Source organism: Lipophrys pholis, assembly GCF_963383615.2.
Source record: "Lipophrys pholis genome assembly, chromosome: 16".
Taxonomy (NCBI): domain Eukaryota; kingdom Metazoa; phylum Chordata; class Actinopteri; order Blenniiformes; family Blenniidae; genus Lipophrys; species Lipophrys pholis.
In genome coordinates this window covers 27,695,955-27,710,493 of record NC_137634.1, presented here as the reverse complement: position 1 = coordinate 27,710,493, position 14,539 = coordinate 27,695,955, and the positions used below count along the sequence as shown (strand labels likewise).

Here is a 14,539-nt window from a genome sequence, read left to right as displayed (position 1 = left end):
CGGACAAATTCTACTTGTCCGAAGTTTAATGGAAATCTATAAGCTTGGGTAATGTATGAATTCGACCAGTAAATACATTGTAAGATGTTTCTGGAATGGTTTTTTGAATAAACTTGAGGTTATTTGACTTTAATTAAAAATGACTAGACAAACATAACAGGATTTCACAAATGATTTTTACAGTTTAACTTCTTTCCATGAGAGTATCCATGCAGGTTCTGACATAGTACTGAAATATTCAGACATTTAGCCTATCAGAGTTCATTTACATATTTAATTTATTTACACATTAACAGAGTCATTTCAATTACCTTAGAATAGTTGAAAACAACTGTCTGTATTATATACAAGTACTGCATTAATGATTTAAAGGGAAGAAATAAATTCTTGTTCATACTAGAGAATTATTGACAAAAAATAAATTGTAGTATCGTACATTAAATGTTATTATTCAGTGAATAGAGTACACCAATAAAAAAAACACAAACTGATGCATGACAGAGTGCAGTACTGTAAAACACAAACTGACAAAATGTGGATCCAGTTTGTCACTAAAATATTTAGAAAACAAGTATTGAAGCACAATTCATGAACATTGAAATGTTCTTATTCCAGGAGTCTGATGGAGGGACAGCTTCAGGAACTTGCTCATCTGCACTGCAGTAGGGAAGCACCCACACACCTTTTTTCACTTCTGATCCTGATACTTAAATTTGTATATCTGCTGATACTGATTCTGATACCAGAGCTCTGTTTGCTTTAATGTTATTATTATCATTATTGTTTATATTATATGAGGCTGTAATAAACTCCTCTCTACAGTAAAGTATGAAATGTACTAATGTATACATGTATTCTCTCTAAAGACAACTAGAGGTTAGTATCAGGACAGAAAAGGAAGGAGTACAAAGTATTTTAGTTCCATGTGGACAATGTGGGGGTCTGCGTGACGTCATCATCTCATAATAAACTAGTTCTATCTTTAGAACCTCAGAATGACTTTATTAATTTCTGGGGAAACTCTTGAGCAACTTACTTGTTCTTTTTGTGAATCATATGAAGGAATCAAAACTTCCATTGCTAACAGTCAGCGGAGTCCTGTGCAGTTTCCTAAATGACTGGGGTAGACTGACGGTAGCAAAGCACTAGTAGAGCAGTCTTTGCTGAAACCCGGGATTGAACCAGAGACCTTTAGATCTTCAGTCTCACACTCTCCCAGCTGAGCTATTTCAGCCTATATGAGGTAATTTTTCATGAAGATATGGAAATTTAACATCAGAATCCTTGTACTAACTACTGGATCACCACAGGATCAGCTTGGTTTCCATTGTGCTAACTCATACTTCTACCTGTGAAGACTCTCCGTCCACGTGGTTGACGTAGTCCTGAGGAGTTCTTTCCTTCCGTTGTAATGTCTTGAAAGTCTTGAATGAATCTTCGGTCAGCGAGCCGGCCGAAGAAAATGATGTCATTTTGTTTGGCAGGATGACGGAGGGCCAGACTTTTTCTTGTTCTTATGGAGGATGAATCAGACTTTATCCTTTGACATTCAAGAAGTCCTGAGGAGTTCTTTCCTTCCATTGTAACTCCTCAAAAGTCTTGGTCGAACATCGGCTCAGAGTGATTCGGACAATTGAAGCCATGATATTCTACAGAAAGTTTTATGAAAAGTCCTCCTTCGAGCCAGATTTGAACCAGCGACCTAAGGATATCAAAGTTGTCCATTACAGTCCTCCACTCTACCAACTGAGCTTTATCACCAGGAGAAAGACTATTTCTCTATACCCAGGTAAGGTTTTGACACTGGGTCAGCTTGGTTTCCATTGTGCTAACTCAAACCTCCTCAAGAGGCAGCAAAGACTCGGACACGTTCAAAGCTTTAGATGGATTTACTTCCTCAAATCAGCAGGTAATGAGACACTGCCACCAGTTCTGCTCCTGATACGTTGGAGGCTCAAACTGGTGTGTTCCACCCACACCCTGAAGGATTAAAGTCTCTTATGATTGGACGTTGCAGATAAAAGGTGAGAACAAAATGTGACTTTGTCAAAAATACTCAAATTTACATCAAAGAGCAAATTTTAAAACAACACTTTATTAATCTTTACGAATCTTTCCCCAACGTAATGACCGAGCGATAACACCAGTTAAACACTGGTCATGTTTTTAAAGTCTCTTCTCACCAGACAGGTAACACAGAGACTGGTTCTACAGGAGCAGCTCCACCAGACAGGTAACACAGAGACTGGTTCTACAGGAGCAGCTCCACCAGACAGGTAACACAGAGACTGGTTCTACAGGAGCAGCTCAACAGGAAACAACCATGTTCTGAAAATGGGGAAAAGAAAGTCACATTGTGAAGGTGCAGATGGTTCCAGATGGTCATTGGAGATGGTCTCTTCAATGTTCAGGGTTCAGTTCCAGGTGGAGGGTCTGAGATGTTGTCTTAGTCCATGGTGTCCTACTGGACCACGGTGTCCTGTAGGACATCATGGTGTCCTCCTAGTCCATGGTGTCCTACTGGACCATGGGCTGATCCAGCTGCTCCGTGGCTTTCAGAGACTTCAGGAAGTCCTGGTAATGCTGCGGGTGGCAGCGTTGGTACTCGTTGATCTTCCTGCGGATCTGTTTGGGTGTGTCCTGGTAGTAGTTCTTCTCGTCTCTGGCCATGGCCTGCAGAAACCAGGAGACAAGGCAAAACTGGATTACCAAACTGTGACCAGACCACTGGCTCAGTCTGAACATCTGGACTTGTTAAGGGGTTAAAGGTCAGAAACCTTGAGGTTGTTTCCGTGCTGTCGGATCATGTGCTGCACAAACTCCACAAGGTCGCTGGACAACGTCTTGGTGTCCTTCTCGGGCCGGTCGGCCTCCTGCTGCAGCTCTGGAACACAAAGAGTTAACCTTCACCCTCTCATCTAACAGCTGCTTGATTTTTGTGTCACCAATACATCAGATTTTTGTGGGATCAATAAATGTGATCAGACGTTACAACAGGCTGATGTTTGACAGCTGGTGGTGGTGGGCGGAGCTAATAAAGACTCACGGTGGAGGATGTACGGTTTGGTGACTATCGCCCGCACGCCCGCCTGGAACACACGGGGGGGGGGGGGGGGGGGGGTGGGAGAGAGAAGCTGTAAATTCTAGGTAATCTGAGGATGAAACCAACTGCAGAGACGCCCAGATGCTACTGGGCTCCAGGAAAGGAGATGAGCTGTGACCCTGACCTCCTCCTCACAGTGGATCATCTTCCTCCTACTCTCCCTACAGTTTCTTCTGCCTCCGACCGTCTCCTTCACTACATCCAGAAATCTTCTTTGAGGCCTTCCTCTCCTCAACAGCTCTATCCTCCTCCTCCTCCTCCTCCTCACCATCCTCCGGCAACTCCATCGAGGGCTGGGTCATATCATAGCTTTCACGGTAATACCGGTGTAACATTAAGGGACGATATGAAATGGGTATAGCTTAATAAAATGTGGGTGAAACGCACATGCGCCGTGCCATTGTTATCATATGGTCTGCAGCACATGGAGGGAGAAGCATGACGGCGACTGAGGAGGAGGGCAACAGCAGCGCATTAACTAACACAGCTGAACCAGTATTGATTTGCAAAAAAAGTTGGAACCTCTGTGGAGTGGAACTGGTTGGTTTTTGCCCGTCAGATACAGCAGAGCACCGTTTTTTTGCAAAATATGCAAGCGAACAGTCATGGCGAAGGAAGGAAACACTACGAACCTGTTTCACCATTTGACACAAAAACACTTGTTGGAGTACAGAGAGGCTGTAAAAGCACACGAGTCTGCTTCAGCTGGCATGGTGGTGAGACCAAAGAAACTGACTCAGCAAACAATCGGTGCGGCTGTAACCAGCAGCGTATCTGCAAATTTTGGCACTCTGGGGTCCTGCCGAACAAAATGACATCATTTTCTTCAGCCAGCTCCCTCTTGACCATAGAAAAGAGGTTTGGCAGTGCCTCACTGCTGAATCTTCGGCACTGACGTGTGCTGCACATGCGTGTTCCAGCTTGCTAATGAGCATTAGTCATATTTTAATCTTGTTTAGCAGGTAGCCTCAGTATTGTATGAGCTCGTTAACATGTCGGAGGGCGACTTTACGTGATGCCCCTGAACGCATCACTCAAAGCTGTCAGCTCCTGCAGTTAAAACCTGCGTTTGAAACCGGAATAACATGGCGGCTCTTTTATTACTGAAACAGTTCAGAGAAATGTATTTCTGAAACCATTGGAGGCAAGAAATAAGTTGCAGTTAAAATGCCGCTTCACAGACGTGTGGCTGCTGTGAGGGGGCGTGGCCTGCTGTGAGAGGGCGTGGCCTGCAAGGTTCACAGCTTCTCCTCGGAGTATCAACTGTCCTGCAGAAATTTTTTTTTTTTCGGCAGCTGGCTGACGTCACAGCCAAACTTTCTTCTTGTTCTTATGGCTTCTCAAAGGGAGTATGCTGTTCCACCCTCACATACAGGTCCCCATACAGGACCACAGGACCTCTGTCGGCAGCCTATTGTACCAGAGACACAGACTCGGAGTATGTTAGCTCTGAAACGAAGGAAACTCAGTTATCCATTCCAGAAAGAAAGTGAATTCAACTCTGAGTCAGTCACCATGGTAAAAGACTGTGAACAGAGCCTGCAGACTGTCACCATGGTAACAAACTCTGTGAACAGAGCCTGCAGACTGTCACCATGGTAACAAACTCTGTGAACAGAGACTGCTGGCTCTCACCATGGTACCAGATTCTAAAAAGAACCTGCTGGCTGTTGCCCCAGGATCAGACTATCCCCTCCAACTGAAGCAGCAACCAGAAATGGATTGTCCGTTAATTCCAAACCGATTGACCTCCAGGCAGAAATAATTTGAGATGACTTGTATCGCGAGTCTCTTCTGGACCAGATGGGATTTATTATTATTTTTGTCCTGGGGGGTGGAAGTCAAATATAGAAATATATATATTGTGTGTGTATGTGCGCGTGCACGCAGTAATTGTAGTATTTTATTAAGGGTTGATGTACACATGGTCACATTTTAAATGACTCCACTAATAAAATGTGTAAACATTATGTTAATCTACTAAATAGACCCTATTGTATATATCCTCTTCTTAATCCCCTTAACATTCTTTAGTCCAGGTGTAATGCCATTCTGTTGATGCTGTGAATTTCCCAAAGGGAGTAAATAAAGTCGATCCACCTATCTTGTGGCTCGTGGTATCGGGGCTCCACTGATGATGGCTTTTTATTGTGGTTGTGCATTAACGTAACTGAAGGTTCACATACTTAAGAGTTGATGGAACTAATTCAGATCAGCTGTTCTAGAACCGGAAACTCAGAGTTTCATCTCAGAGCAAGTTGAGTTCAGGAGAGACTCAGAGTTTGTTGAACCTCTTTTCTAGAACCCCCCCTGGTCTTCTCTGAACTGGTCCATCACAGTCTCAGAGCAAACATTGCATCTGTGGGATGAAACCAAGCAGCTGCTCACTGATCTGAACCTCTGGCCCGAGCCTGGCTCCCTCACTTTCATGGTGTGGTGATGTCACTGATCTGAGCCTCCAAGACTAGAACCAGGACCAGAACCTCACCTTCTGCTGGTTCACACTGCGGTTGGGGTCAAAGGTCAGGCCCATCTCCTGGAGGTTCCTTGCCATCGACTTCTTTTGGTCCCAGGCTCCTCGAATCTGTGGACTACATACACACCATCAGGACACACTCACTAACAGAGATGGAAAGAGTACTGAAATACTCTACTCAAATAAAAGTACTATTACTATGATAAAGTTTTACTCAAGTACAAGTAAAAGGTAGCTCATATAAAATGTCGTCGGAGTGAAAGTTACTTAGTAACTTTTTGGACAACGGGAGAATGGTCTAGTCTGAGGAGCAGATAGACAATGGGACATAAACCTGGTAGTGGTTGTTCTTAATGAAAGGAACAACTTTACAGATGAAACTGTAAATCTAGAACAGAAAGGTTGATGGTCACAAGCTGTGACTTTCCCTGAAAGAGCCAAAGAAGAGAGGCCTCCAGTGTCCGGTACCGTCACCATGTTTTAAGACTAAAGTACGGCATTCTGTGATATGGAACTGTGTCTACTCGTCAAACATCAGTTGAGCGATCGCCGAGCCCACTGCAAGGACTTAGACTGTTGTGCTGCAATGCACCATGGGAGTTTGGGCAGTTGGGATTTCAAATGCTGTTAAGCCCTGTTTCCCTCGCACAAAAAGTGCAGGGATGGAACAGAGCGATACAGAGCAGTATGGCAAAGTGTAACCAGAGCCAAATCTGGTGCGTTTCCTCCACAGAAAGTAGGTTAAAATGTAGGCGGGGTTTAGAGCTCCGGAGATATGTGATGTTCTAACAGTAATCTCAGCCGGGGCGACAGATCTGGACCTTATGAATCCTCTATTGTTGTTTACATCCTCCCCTTTGCACTAGTTGTTTAGTCAACTTTTTGTTTTTGCAACCAGAGCTGCAGCTGCAAATTCCGTGTTGGTTCTGAGAGAGCGAACGCCGGCCGGCCTCGTCGCCCAGGCTAAGTACACCGAGTGCGCTCGCGACATGATGCGACGAGTGGACTTGGTAATGCATCGGTTACGCCCGTAGCATCTGCTCCCGGTCCCCGTCCCCGTCTCACGTTCTGCTCTTTCGGGACCAAGCTTCAGGGAGGTGTGAATCTCCTGCTGACAGCCTGGAGGAGCTGCTGCTCATTGTTCTGATGTCAGTGCTGTTCTCCTCCCAGAGCTGGAGTTTACAAACGGTGACGTCTGGCTGGAGAGCGCCGCCCTGCTGGAGTACGGCTTTGCTAACATCCACATTGCTGTGTTGCTTTGCTAACATCCACATTGCTGTGTTGCTTTGCTAACATCCACATTGCTGTGCAGCTTTGCTAACATCCACATTGCTGTGTTGCTTTGCTAACATCCACATTGCTGTGTTGCTTTGTGGCGTTTTGAGCGTGAACTATGTCCCAACAGACATATTATCATGAAAAGATGGATGGCCAGAGTACGGAGGTATTATTGGTGAAAAAGGTTTGAGACCTTGTATAAGGGGAATTTGTAGTTGTGAACCTGTCGAATGTTTTTCTCTCCACAAATACAACACCACACTTAGACATTCACAAATTCTTAAATACAGGAGCACAAATCCTGTCTTATCAAAATAGTGACATGCTCATATTTTTTCTACAATTTTTGCAGTAAATTTGGTGAAAAATATAAATTGTGCACCTGAATCAATGTGAAGTTCTCTATAACTCATAATTCTGTTTTATCTAACTACAAATCCAACATTGCAGCTCTCAGCTGAGGTATCTCTTGAAAAACTACCTGTGCATTCAGTCAATGGAGAAAAAGGTGGTGCTTATCTGAGATTCACAGATTTCACAGCCAATCAGGAGAGAGGGTTTTGTAGGGGTGTAACAATATATTGATCTACATCGATTCATTTATTAATGATACAATTACATCGATGCACAATGACATCGATTCACATCGTCATCTTTAAGATACGCCTTTATTTTGAAATTCACGTAGTACGTCTGTATGTTGGTGTCACCATTTCCTGCGCACTTGTGCCGCCTTCACACAACGTGCACAGCAGCGTCATGGATAGCGCGAGCAGCCCAAAAAAGGACGACATACGCTCACCTCTTGGAAATGAATCGACGCTATGGAAATATTTCGGATTCCGACAGAAAGACTGCCCAACAGACAAAACTCACGCCATATGCAAACAGTGGCAGTGCGAGTTAAAATACTCAGGTAATTCAGGTTTTACATTATAACATCATTGTAACTAACTTCACTTCCATGTCTTGTACGGTGTTCTGACCGCAGGCTGAGGTCTGCATGAGGGCGCGTTGCGCTCGGCTACAAGACGCAATACTTTTGGTTCATCAGCAACTACTAAACAAATTACAAACTACTGTAAATGAAACTTGGAGTTTTTAGAGCTAAAATGAGCCTTTTAATGGCTTCATGTGAAAGAGAACTTTAATCAGAGTGTTTACCTAGGTTACCATGGAAACGGCTGTAGAGCAGCGTTCTATCATTCTACACCTCCATTCCTCCATGTTGAAGCTTTTGATTCAGAAACGTCCAGAAATAAAGTGAAAGGAGCAGAAAGTCACTATGGAATGTTGGAATGGTGAAAAATAAGAGCCAAACTCATTCATGTGTTATTATTTTTTCTCTATGAACACTCCGGGGCTCCGGACTAAAGCAAGATGGACGTGAAAAAACAACAATGGAGCAACGAGGCGACGCAATGATTTCTGGCTCTTTGGTTCATCCGAGGTTCAGGCCAGACTAGATGGAGCGACCCGGACTAAACCGATGAATCCAGTCCGTCTCCTGGTTCCTGTTTGAGCGCTGCTGGCGCTATATTGGTGAAATCAGTGACGTACGACGTTGTGGAGTGACGCAGTGACGTGGCTCTCACTCGGTTCCATTGACAATGGAAAAACTACCAGTTTAAGAACTCCACCTGGTTCTTTTTGGTGGAGAAGCCCTATAACAGGGCTGGTACCGATAGGGATGGATCGTTCAAAAGTATTAATAAATCATCTGCAAATGCTGATATTTTGTGTTCTACTCCCCCTTCATGTTTTATTCTCATTATTTGATTGTTCCGTCTTATTGATTTAGCTGATGGTTCTATATATACAGCTAACAACAGTGGACTCAAACAATCACCTTGTCCGACTCCTCTCTTGAGTAAGAAGAAATGTGAGCAACAACCATTAATTCTGATCCGTGATTTTGGGTTCTTGCATATTGTTTTTACCCATTCTATAAAAATGTGGGGAAACCAGAAAGCTGATAGTGTTTGGTATAAAAAGATCCCTTTCAACCTGTCGAAGGCCTTCTGTGCATCATTGAGGTCTGAGATGCACTGAGAGGTTGTAACTGTTAACACACCTTAATGAGGAGACAACCCGCCTGCAGATTGGTGCTGCGCTGCAGCGACTCCAACTTTCACTTTACACCGGGTGTCAACCATCAGGCCTGTGGGCCAAATCCAATCCGGCCCCACAAATCACCAAGCAAATATAGGATTCATAGGTTTGGGAGTTTTTTTACATTTCACTGTATTTTGTAGCAGAATGTTTCAATAAAATTTACTTTATGTTGAGATTGTAGTTGTTTCCAATAGTAATTTTTTGAGCTTTCAAAATTAGACAATTTCATCATGTACACTGCGCCACAACAAAGCAAAACTTTCAATTGTAAATGTTATTACAGCAATTATACATCTTTATATATATATATTAGGTACGTGACAAAAAATTTTTCCTGCACATTTTCTGATAAATCCCAAAAATTACGCTCCTAATCTGGCTGGATGCACACTCATTCATTCATTCATTTTCTTCCGCTTATCCATTTCCGGGTTGCGGTGGTGTCAGTCTGAGCACCGTCACCCAGATCACAATGCACCATTAAGAACCTTCCTGCAGGTGGAGAGCCCACGGGAAGGTGGCGCCCGGCGTGGGACACGAACCCACTACCCCTGAGATTGTGAGTCTTGTGCTCTACCTACTGAGCTAGCCGGGGGACCTTGGATGCACACTATTATACCAAATGTTTAAAAGTGATGATACTACTTCTACTACTTCTAATGTCTTTTAAAACATATTTCTGGTAAAACTTTTCATCCATAGGGCAGATAACTGAGCATTTTTCAACAGTGTTTTGTCAACAATGTCCCTGCAGATGGAGCGCATACGATCATGGATCACAGAACAACGGATCAATGCTTATTATACTAATTAGTTAATCTAATTATCTCAGATAATTCTTATTTTCAGTTAATTTTCATATGAGGGTAATACATTCTCAATATCCTGAAAATTTCACAGGGAATATCTTGAGGAACAAAGAATTTATGATACATTTTTTTCTGTCATTTTAAATCTGTGATCATAGTTTTCAAAGAAAAACAATGTAAAATAATCACCATGGAAAGCGATGATACAATTCCTATCACCGTTTTGTTTCTCAACCGACTTAAAAAATCTTGTCATTGTGTTGCTTTTTGCAATCTGCATCATGTTGTACTGATCTAAAACCTTTTCAAAGAGCTTACAATTATTTGTCACATACCTATATATATATATATATATATATATACATATACATATACAATACCCCAGGGCTAAAAAAAAAAGAAAATCCTAGCGAAAACACTGGAACTGGTTCAGATGTTTGTTACGTTTTGATCACCTGGACTTTTTCTGCATTAAAATGATTTAATGAGAACTAAAGTTCACCACTAACCACTAACCACTAACCACTGGTTGGAAGACTGTTAAAAAACATTACAAATCAATCTCATCATCTACAAACCTTCAAACTGAACATGAGAGAAGAACATGTTGATTCACATTACATCCCTGATAAGAACTAAAACTAGAACTAACTAGTAACAAAAGTCTAACTATCTAGAACTAAAACTACTAACTAGAGACTAACGCACGTTCAACTCGATGCTAATAGCGAGCTCCGTGCTAACACTCACTGCTCAATCCTCGGGTTGTTTTTCTTCATGAACTTCTTCTTCAGCTTTTTACGGTCTTTGTTGTAATCAAAGCGCATCTTCCTGCTCGACTTCTTCGCTTTCGGCATGTTTGCGTTGTTTTAAAGTATTTAGTTTAACGAGAGTGGAGAGATTTGCAGAGGGTGCTAACAGCGTGTTGCTTCTAACAGGAAGTTAAACTGTTTTTCCGCCTACGTAACCGGAAGTCGACGTAATCTTTAAAAAAAATTTTTTTTAATTTTTTACAATTTTTTCATTTTCAATTGTCCAACATTAAAAACAACGTGTAAAACAAATTAGCTTTTGAAAATAAAATATCGATTTAAGTGGTTAATGTTATTAGAATTACGAACAAAAAACAGCGCAGAATATTTCAAATGAAAAATTAAGTTTCCACGAAGACTCACTGACAGGTTAAAGAGTGAATAAATCCAGTTGTCCAGTTGACTTTGATTTTTCTGTCTCAACAAATATTTACTGGTTTGAATAGGAAGTTATTTTATTTTAAATTTGAACCTTGAAATTAGCTTATTGAAGACATGTCCAAGGCATCAATTTCTATTATCCGTTTAACATTTTGCGAAAATAAGAATTGTTCAAAATTGTTGAACTTCCAATTTCGAGTCAACTCAGGATTAATTCTTGAAAATAGAAAAGAAAGTGCAATAACACAATGATCGGCCAGGGGGGGAAGCAGAAATGGTACATTTATTAATAAAAATTGTCAAGGACATTGAGACCAGCCAAAATATACTGTATTCTTGAGCTTTGACCATTTCCAGATGCATTAAACCAAGAATATTGAGAAGTTCCCGGGTATTTTTTTATCCTGTATGCGTGGTCAATGGAGGCATCTATTTGCTTTCACCTACAAACAACAATAATACACAGACACGCACACACACACACACACGCACACACACGCACACACACGCACACACACACACACACACACACACACACACACACACACACACACACACACACACACACACGCACACACAGGTCAGTGTGGTATGCCAAAGTATCCTCCTCCTCCTCCTCCTCCTCCTCCTCCTCTGCTTGTTTTAGTTGAAAAACGGACAAAATCCCGTGCTGCAGCGTGAGGAAACGTAGCGTCACCTGCAGGCGGCGCTGTGAGCTTCAAAACGTCTGTGAGGACCAGATGGAAAGAAATATTACATTTATAATAGAATAATATCATTAAATTAATTTAATAATTCAAATAAAATTTTGTAAATTGAATTGATTAAATTATTTGACTTACAGTGAATTAAATTAAATGTGTTGCAGGTCCGAAGATTTTAACAATTTTTACTAAATTGTATATTTAGTTTTATTATTATTATTATTATTATTATTATTATTATTATTATTATTATTATTATTATTATTATTATTATTATTATTAATTTAACATTTTAAGGAAATTGTTCTCATAAGTTTTTAGAGAAAACACAAATTAAGGTGAGAAAAAATCTTGTAAAAATAATTATTTGTAAAATGTAAATTGATTTAAATGAAGAATATTTTATTTATTTCTGTTAAATTTTGTCCTGATCTTAAAGTTTGTGAGTCATAGATTACTTACAGCCCAAAAAGATTTATTAATTTGCTTTGGTAAATATATATATACATATATATAGAGAGATTTTTGTTCTTTCTTTTTATTTTACTTTTTGCTGAACAAACAAATTGTTCTCTTCTGCTCCCTAAAACCATGCAATCTAACAGATTATTTACACCCTTTGATAATTTCTTCATTTATTTATCATTTTAACAACTGTGAACACTTTGTGACCAACTTTTATTTTTTCAGTGCAAACTTCTTTAATAAAAGTCAACAAACGAACCAAAAAGTGTGTAAATCATTAGAGTTGTGCAGATTATTATACATTCTTTCTTTCTTTCTTTCTTTCTTTCTTTCTTTCTTTCTTTCTTTCTTTCTTTCAGTATTTGCATTTAAATGTAATTGTAATTTATTTTATATCATAATTAATCAAAACTTGCTAAATTGAAGATCTTTTCCAAAGGATTAGTGACTAGGAAATATATGTCTCGTGGTGATGACGTCAAGAGTGTTGAAGGCATAAACATATGCACATACATGTATATGTCTATGGCTGACGGCTCAATCTCGTGCTTTTATTTTGTTGACAAGCGCGTGCGCAACTTTTATTCTGAAAGCGGAACCTCGGTAAACTTCGGTCAACGTCGGTAAAGTCCGGCGGCCCTCCGGAGGTGACCGAAGTTCTCGGGTGAAGGAAAACATTCACCCCGCCGCCGCAGCCTTAAGCTCGGACTGGAGACTACAGGAGGACAACCGGAGGACCGGAGGGCAAGCAAAGGACCGGGGGACTACCGGGGACTACCGGGGACTACCGGACAGTTACCGGGGGACTACTGGAGCTGCAGCGGTTGCCTGGAGCCTGGAGCCGGCGGTGTGCGGTCGGTTGAAGCCCCGCGGCTGGCGGATGGCGGTGTTTCCCGCTGCTAACATGGTGGCCTGTAGCTTTGGAGGAGCGGGGCGGAGGAGCCCGGTGTCCCGGTGGCTCCCGGAGCTCTGCTGAGCTCTCACTGCTCCTCCACCCGCCGGAGACCCGCTCTTCCTTCCTCACTCTTGTGGTCGGAGCCTCCGTGACTACCGGTGTCTGTAACCGAGACACCGCCGACAACTTTCCTCAGGCCTCCAAGTTTCTTCACAAAGTTTGAAAAAGCGTTTTGTTGGTTTTCCCCGCAGAGACGAACCGCTCTGGACCGATGGAGTGATGTTGGATTATTATCGCGGATTGTTATCGTGGTTTAATATTGTGGATTATTATCGTAGATTATCGTGGTTTATTGTCGTCAATTACCGTGGATCATGGTGGATTACGGTGGCTCGCTGCTGTAATCCCGGCAGGCCGGGTGGGGTGATGAAGGTGAAGAAGAGGATGCTGCATTCTGACTGAAACAGAGAGTTTGATGGAGACTCTGCGGACATGCCGAGGAAGGAGCTGCCACTACCAGACGGCTGGGAGGAAGCCACCGACTTTGACGGGAAACTTTATTATATCGATCACATCAACCAGAGCACGAGCTGGATCGACCCCAGGGACAGGTGATCAGACTTTCACTCTGGTAGGGCTTTTCCACCAAACAGAACCAGGAGCTAGTTCAGGGCCGGTGCCAGGGCCAGTTCGTGAATGAGCACACCAAAGAACCGGTTCTTTTTCCACCGTTAACGGAGCCAGTGAGAGTCATGTCATTGGTTCTATACACCGGACAGAACCAGGTGCTAGTTCTGGTCCAGGGTCAGCCTCAGCACCAGTTCTTAGTCTTTCCACTACCAAATCCCCGGCCAAACAGGGGCTAGACTGCTGCTACGCTGGCTCCACTTCGTTGCTGGACCAGAGAGGAGCTAGACTGGGACCTGGTTTGGGTCTTATTTTTCAACATTTGGGCGTTACATTGTGAATTTCTGCTCCTTTCACTTTATTTCTGGACGTTTCTGAATCAAAAGCTTCAACATGGAGGAATGGAGGTGTAGAATGATAGAACTGCTCTACAGCCGTTTCCATGGTAACCTAGGTAACCACTCTGATTAAAGTTCTCTTTCACATGAAGCCATTAAAAGGCTCATTTTAGCTCTAAAAACTCCAAGTTTCATTTACAGTAGTTTGTAGTTTGTTTAGTAGTTCCTGAGGAACCAGAAGTCTGGCTTCATTAGAAAGAAGTTCTGTGGAGCGTCTCATAGCGGAGCGGAGCGGAGCGGAGCGCCCCCTGCTGCCTCACACTGCCTTGCTCAGCGGCTGCAGCTCCTCAGCCGGCGGTCAGAAGGTGAAACAAGACCTGGACGTGACGTTAGTTAGAATCATGTCACCATGAAAAGTGTGGAAAATAAACCACAATGGAAAACTGCTTCTAAATTCTATCTGACGTAGCTGACTGACAGGTGGAGCTCTGCAGCATCTTGAGAGCCGCGGCTCCGTCAACTCGGATTAAATAATC

The 14,539-nt window shown here is 42.3% G+C and overlaps 2 protein-coding genes across 2 annotated transcripts in view; one reads left to right on the top strand and one right to left on the bottom strand.

The window, feature by feature from the left end:
• Positions 1 to 2,076: 2,076 nt before the first annotated feature.
• On the bottom strand, positions 2,077 to 10,742 carry nop16 (NOP16 nucleolar protein homolog (yeast)). The gene is made up of 5 exons (XM_080482699.1): positions 10,532 to 10,742; positions 5,592 to 5,694; positions 3,047 to 3,089; positions 2,778 to 2,884; positions 2,077 to 2,673 (listed from the first exon to the last, which is right to left on the bottom strand). The coding sequence occupies exons 1-5, from the start codon at positions 10,636 to 10,638 to the stop codon at positions 2,518 to 2,520; spliced, it is 516 nt and encodes a 171-aa protein (XP_080338825.1). The 5' UTR covers positions 10,639 to 10,742; the 3' UTR covers positions 2,077 to 2,517.
• Positions 10,743 to 12,787: 2,045 nt separating this feature from the next.
• Positions 12,788 to 14,539, top strand: part of wwc1 (WW and C2 domain containing 1) — a 50,419-nt gene continuing 48,667 nt past the window's right edge. The window contains exon 1 of the mRNA XM_080484111.1: positions 12,788 to 13,649. Within this exon, the coding sequence (XP_080340237.1) occupies positions 13,531 to 13,649 (119 nt within the window). The 5' untranslated portion in view covers positions 12,788 to 13,530. The remainder of the gene's footprint in view (positions 13,650 to 14,539) is intronic.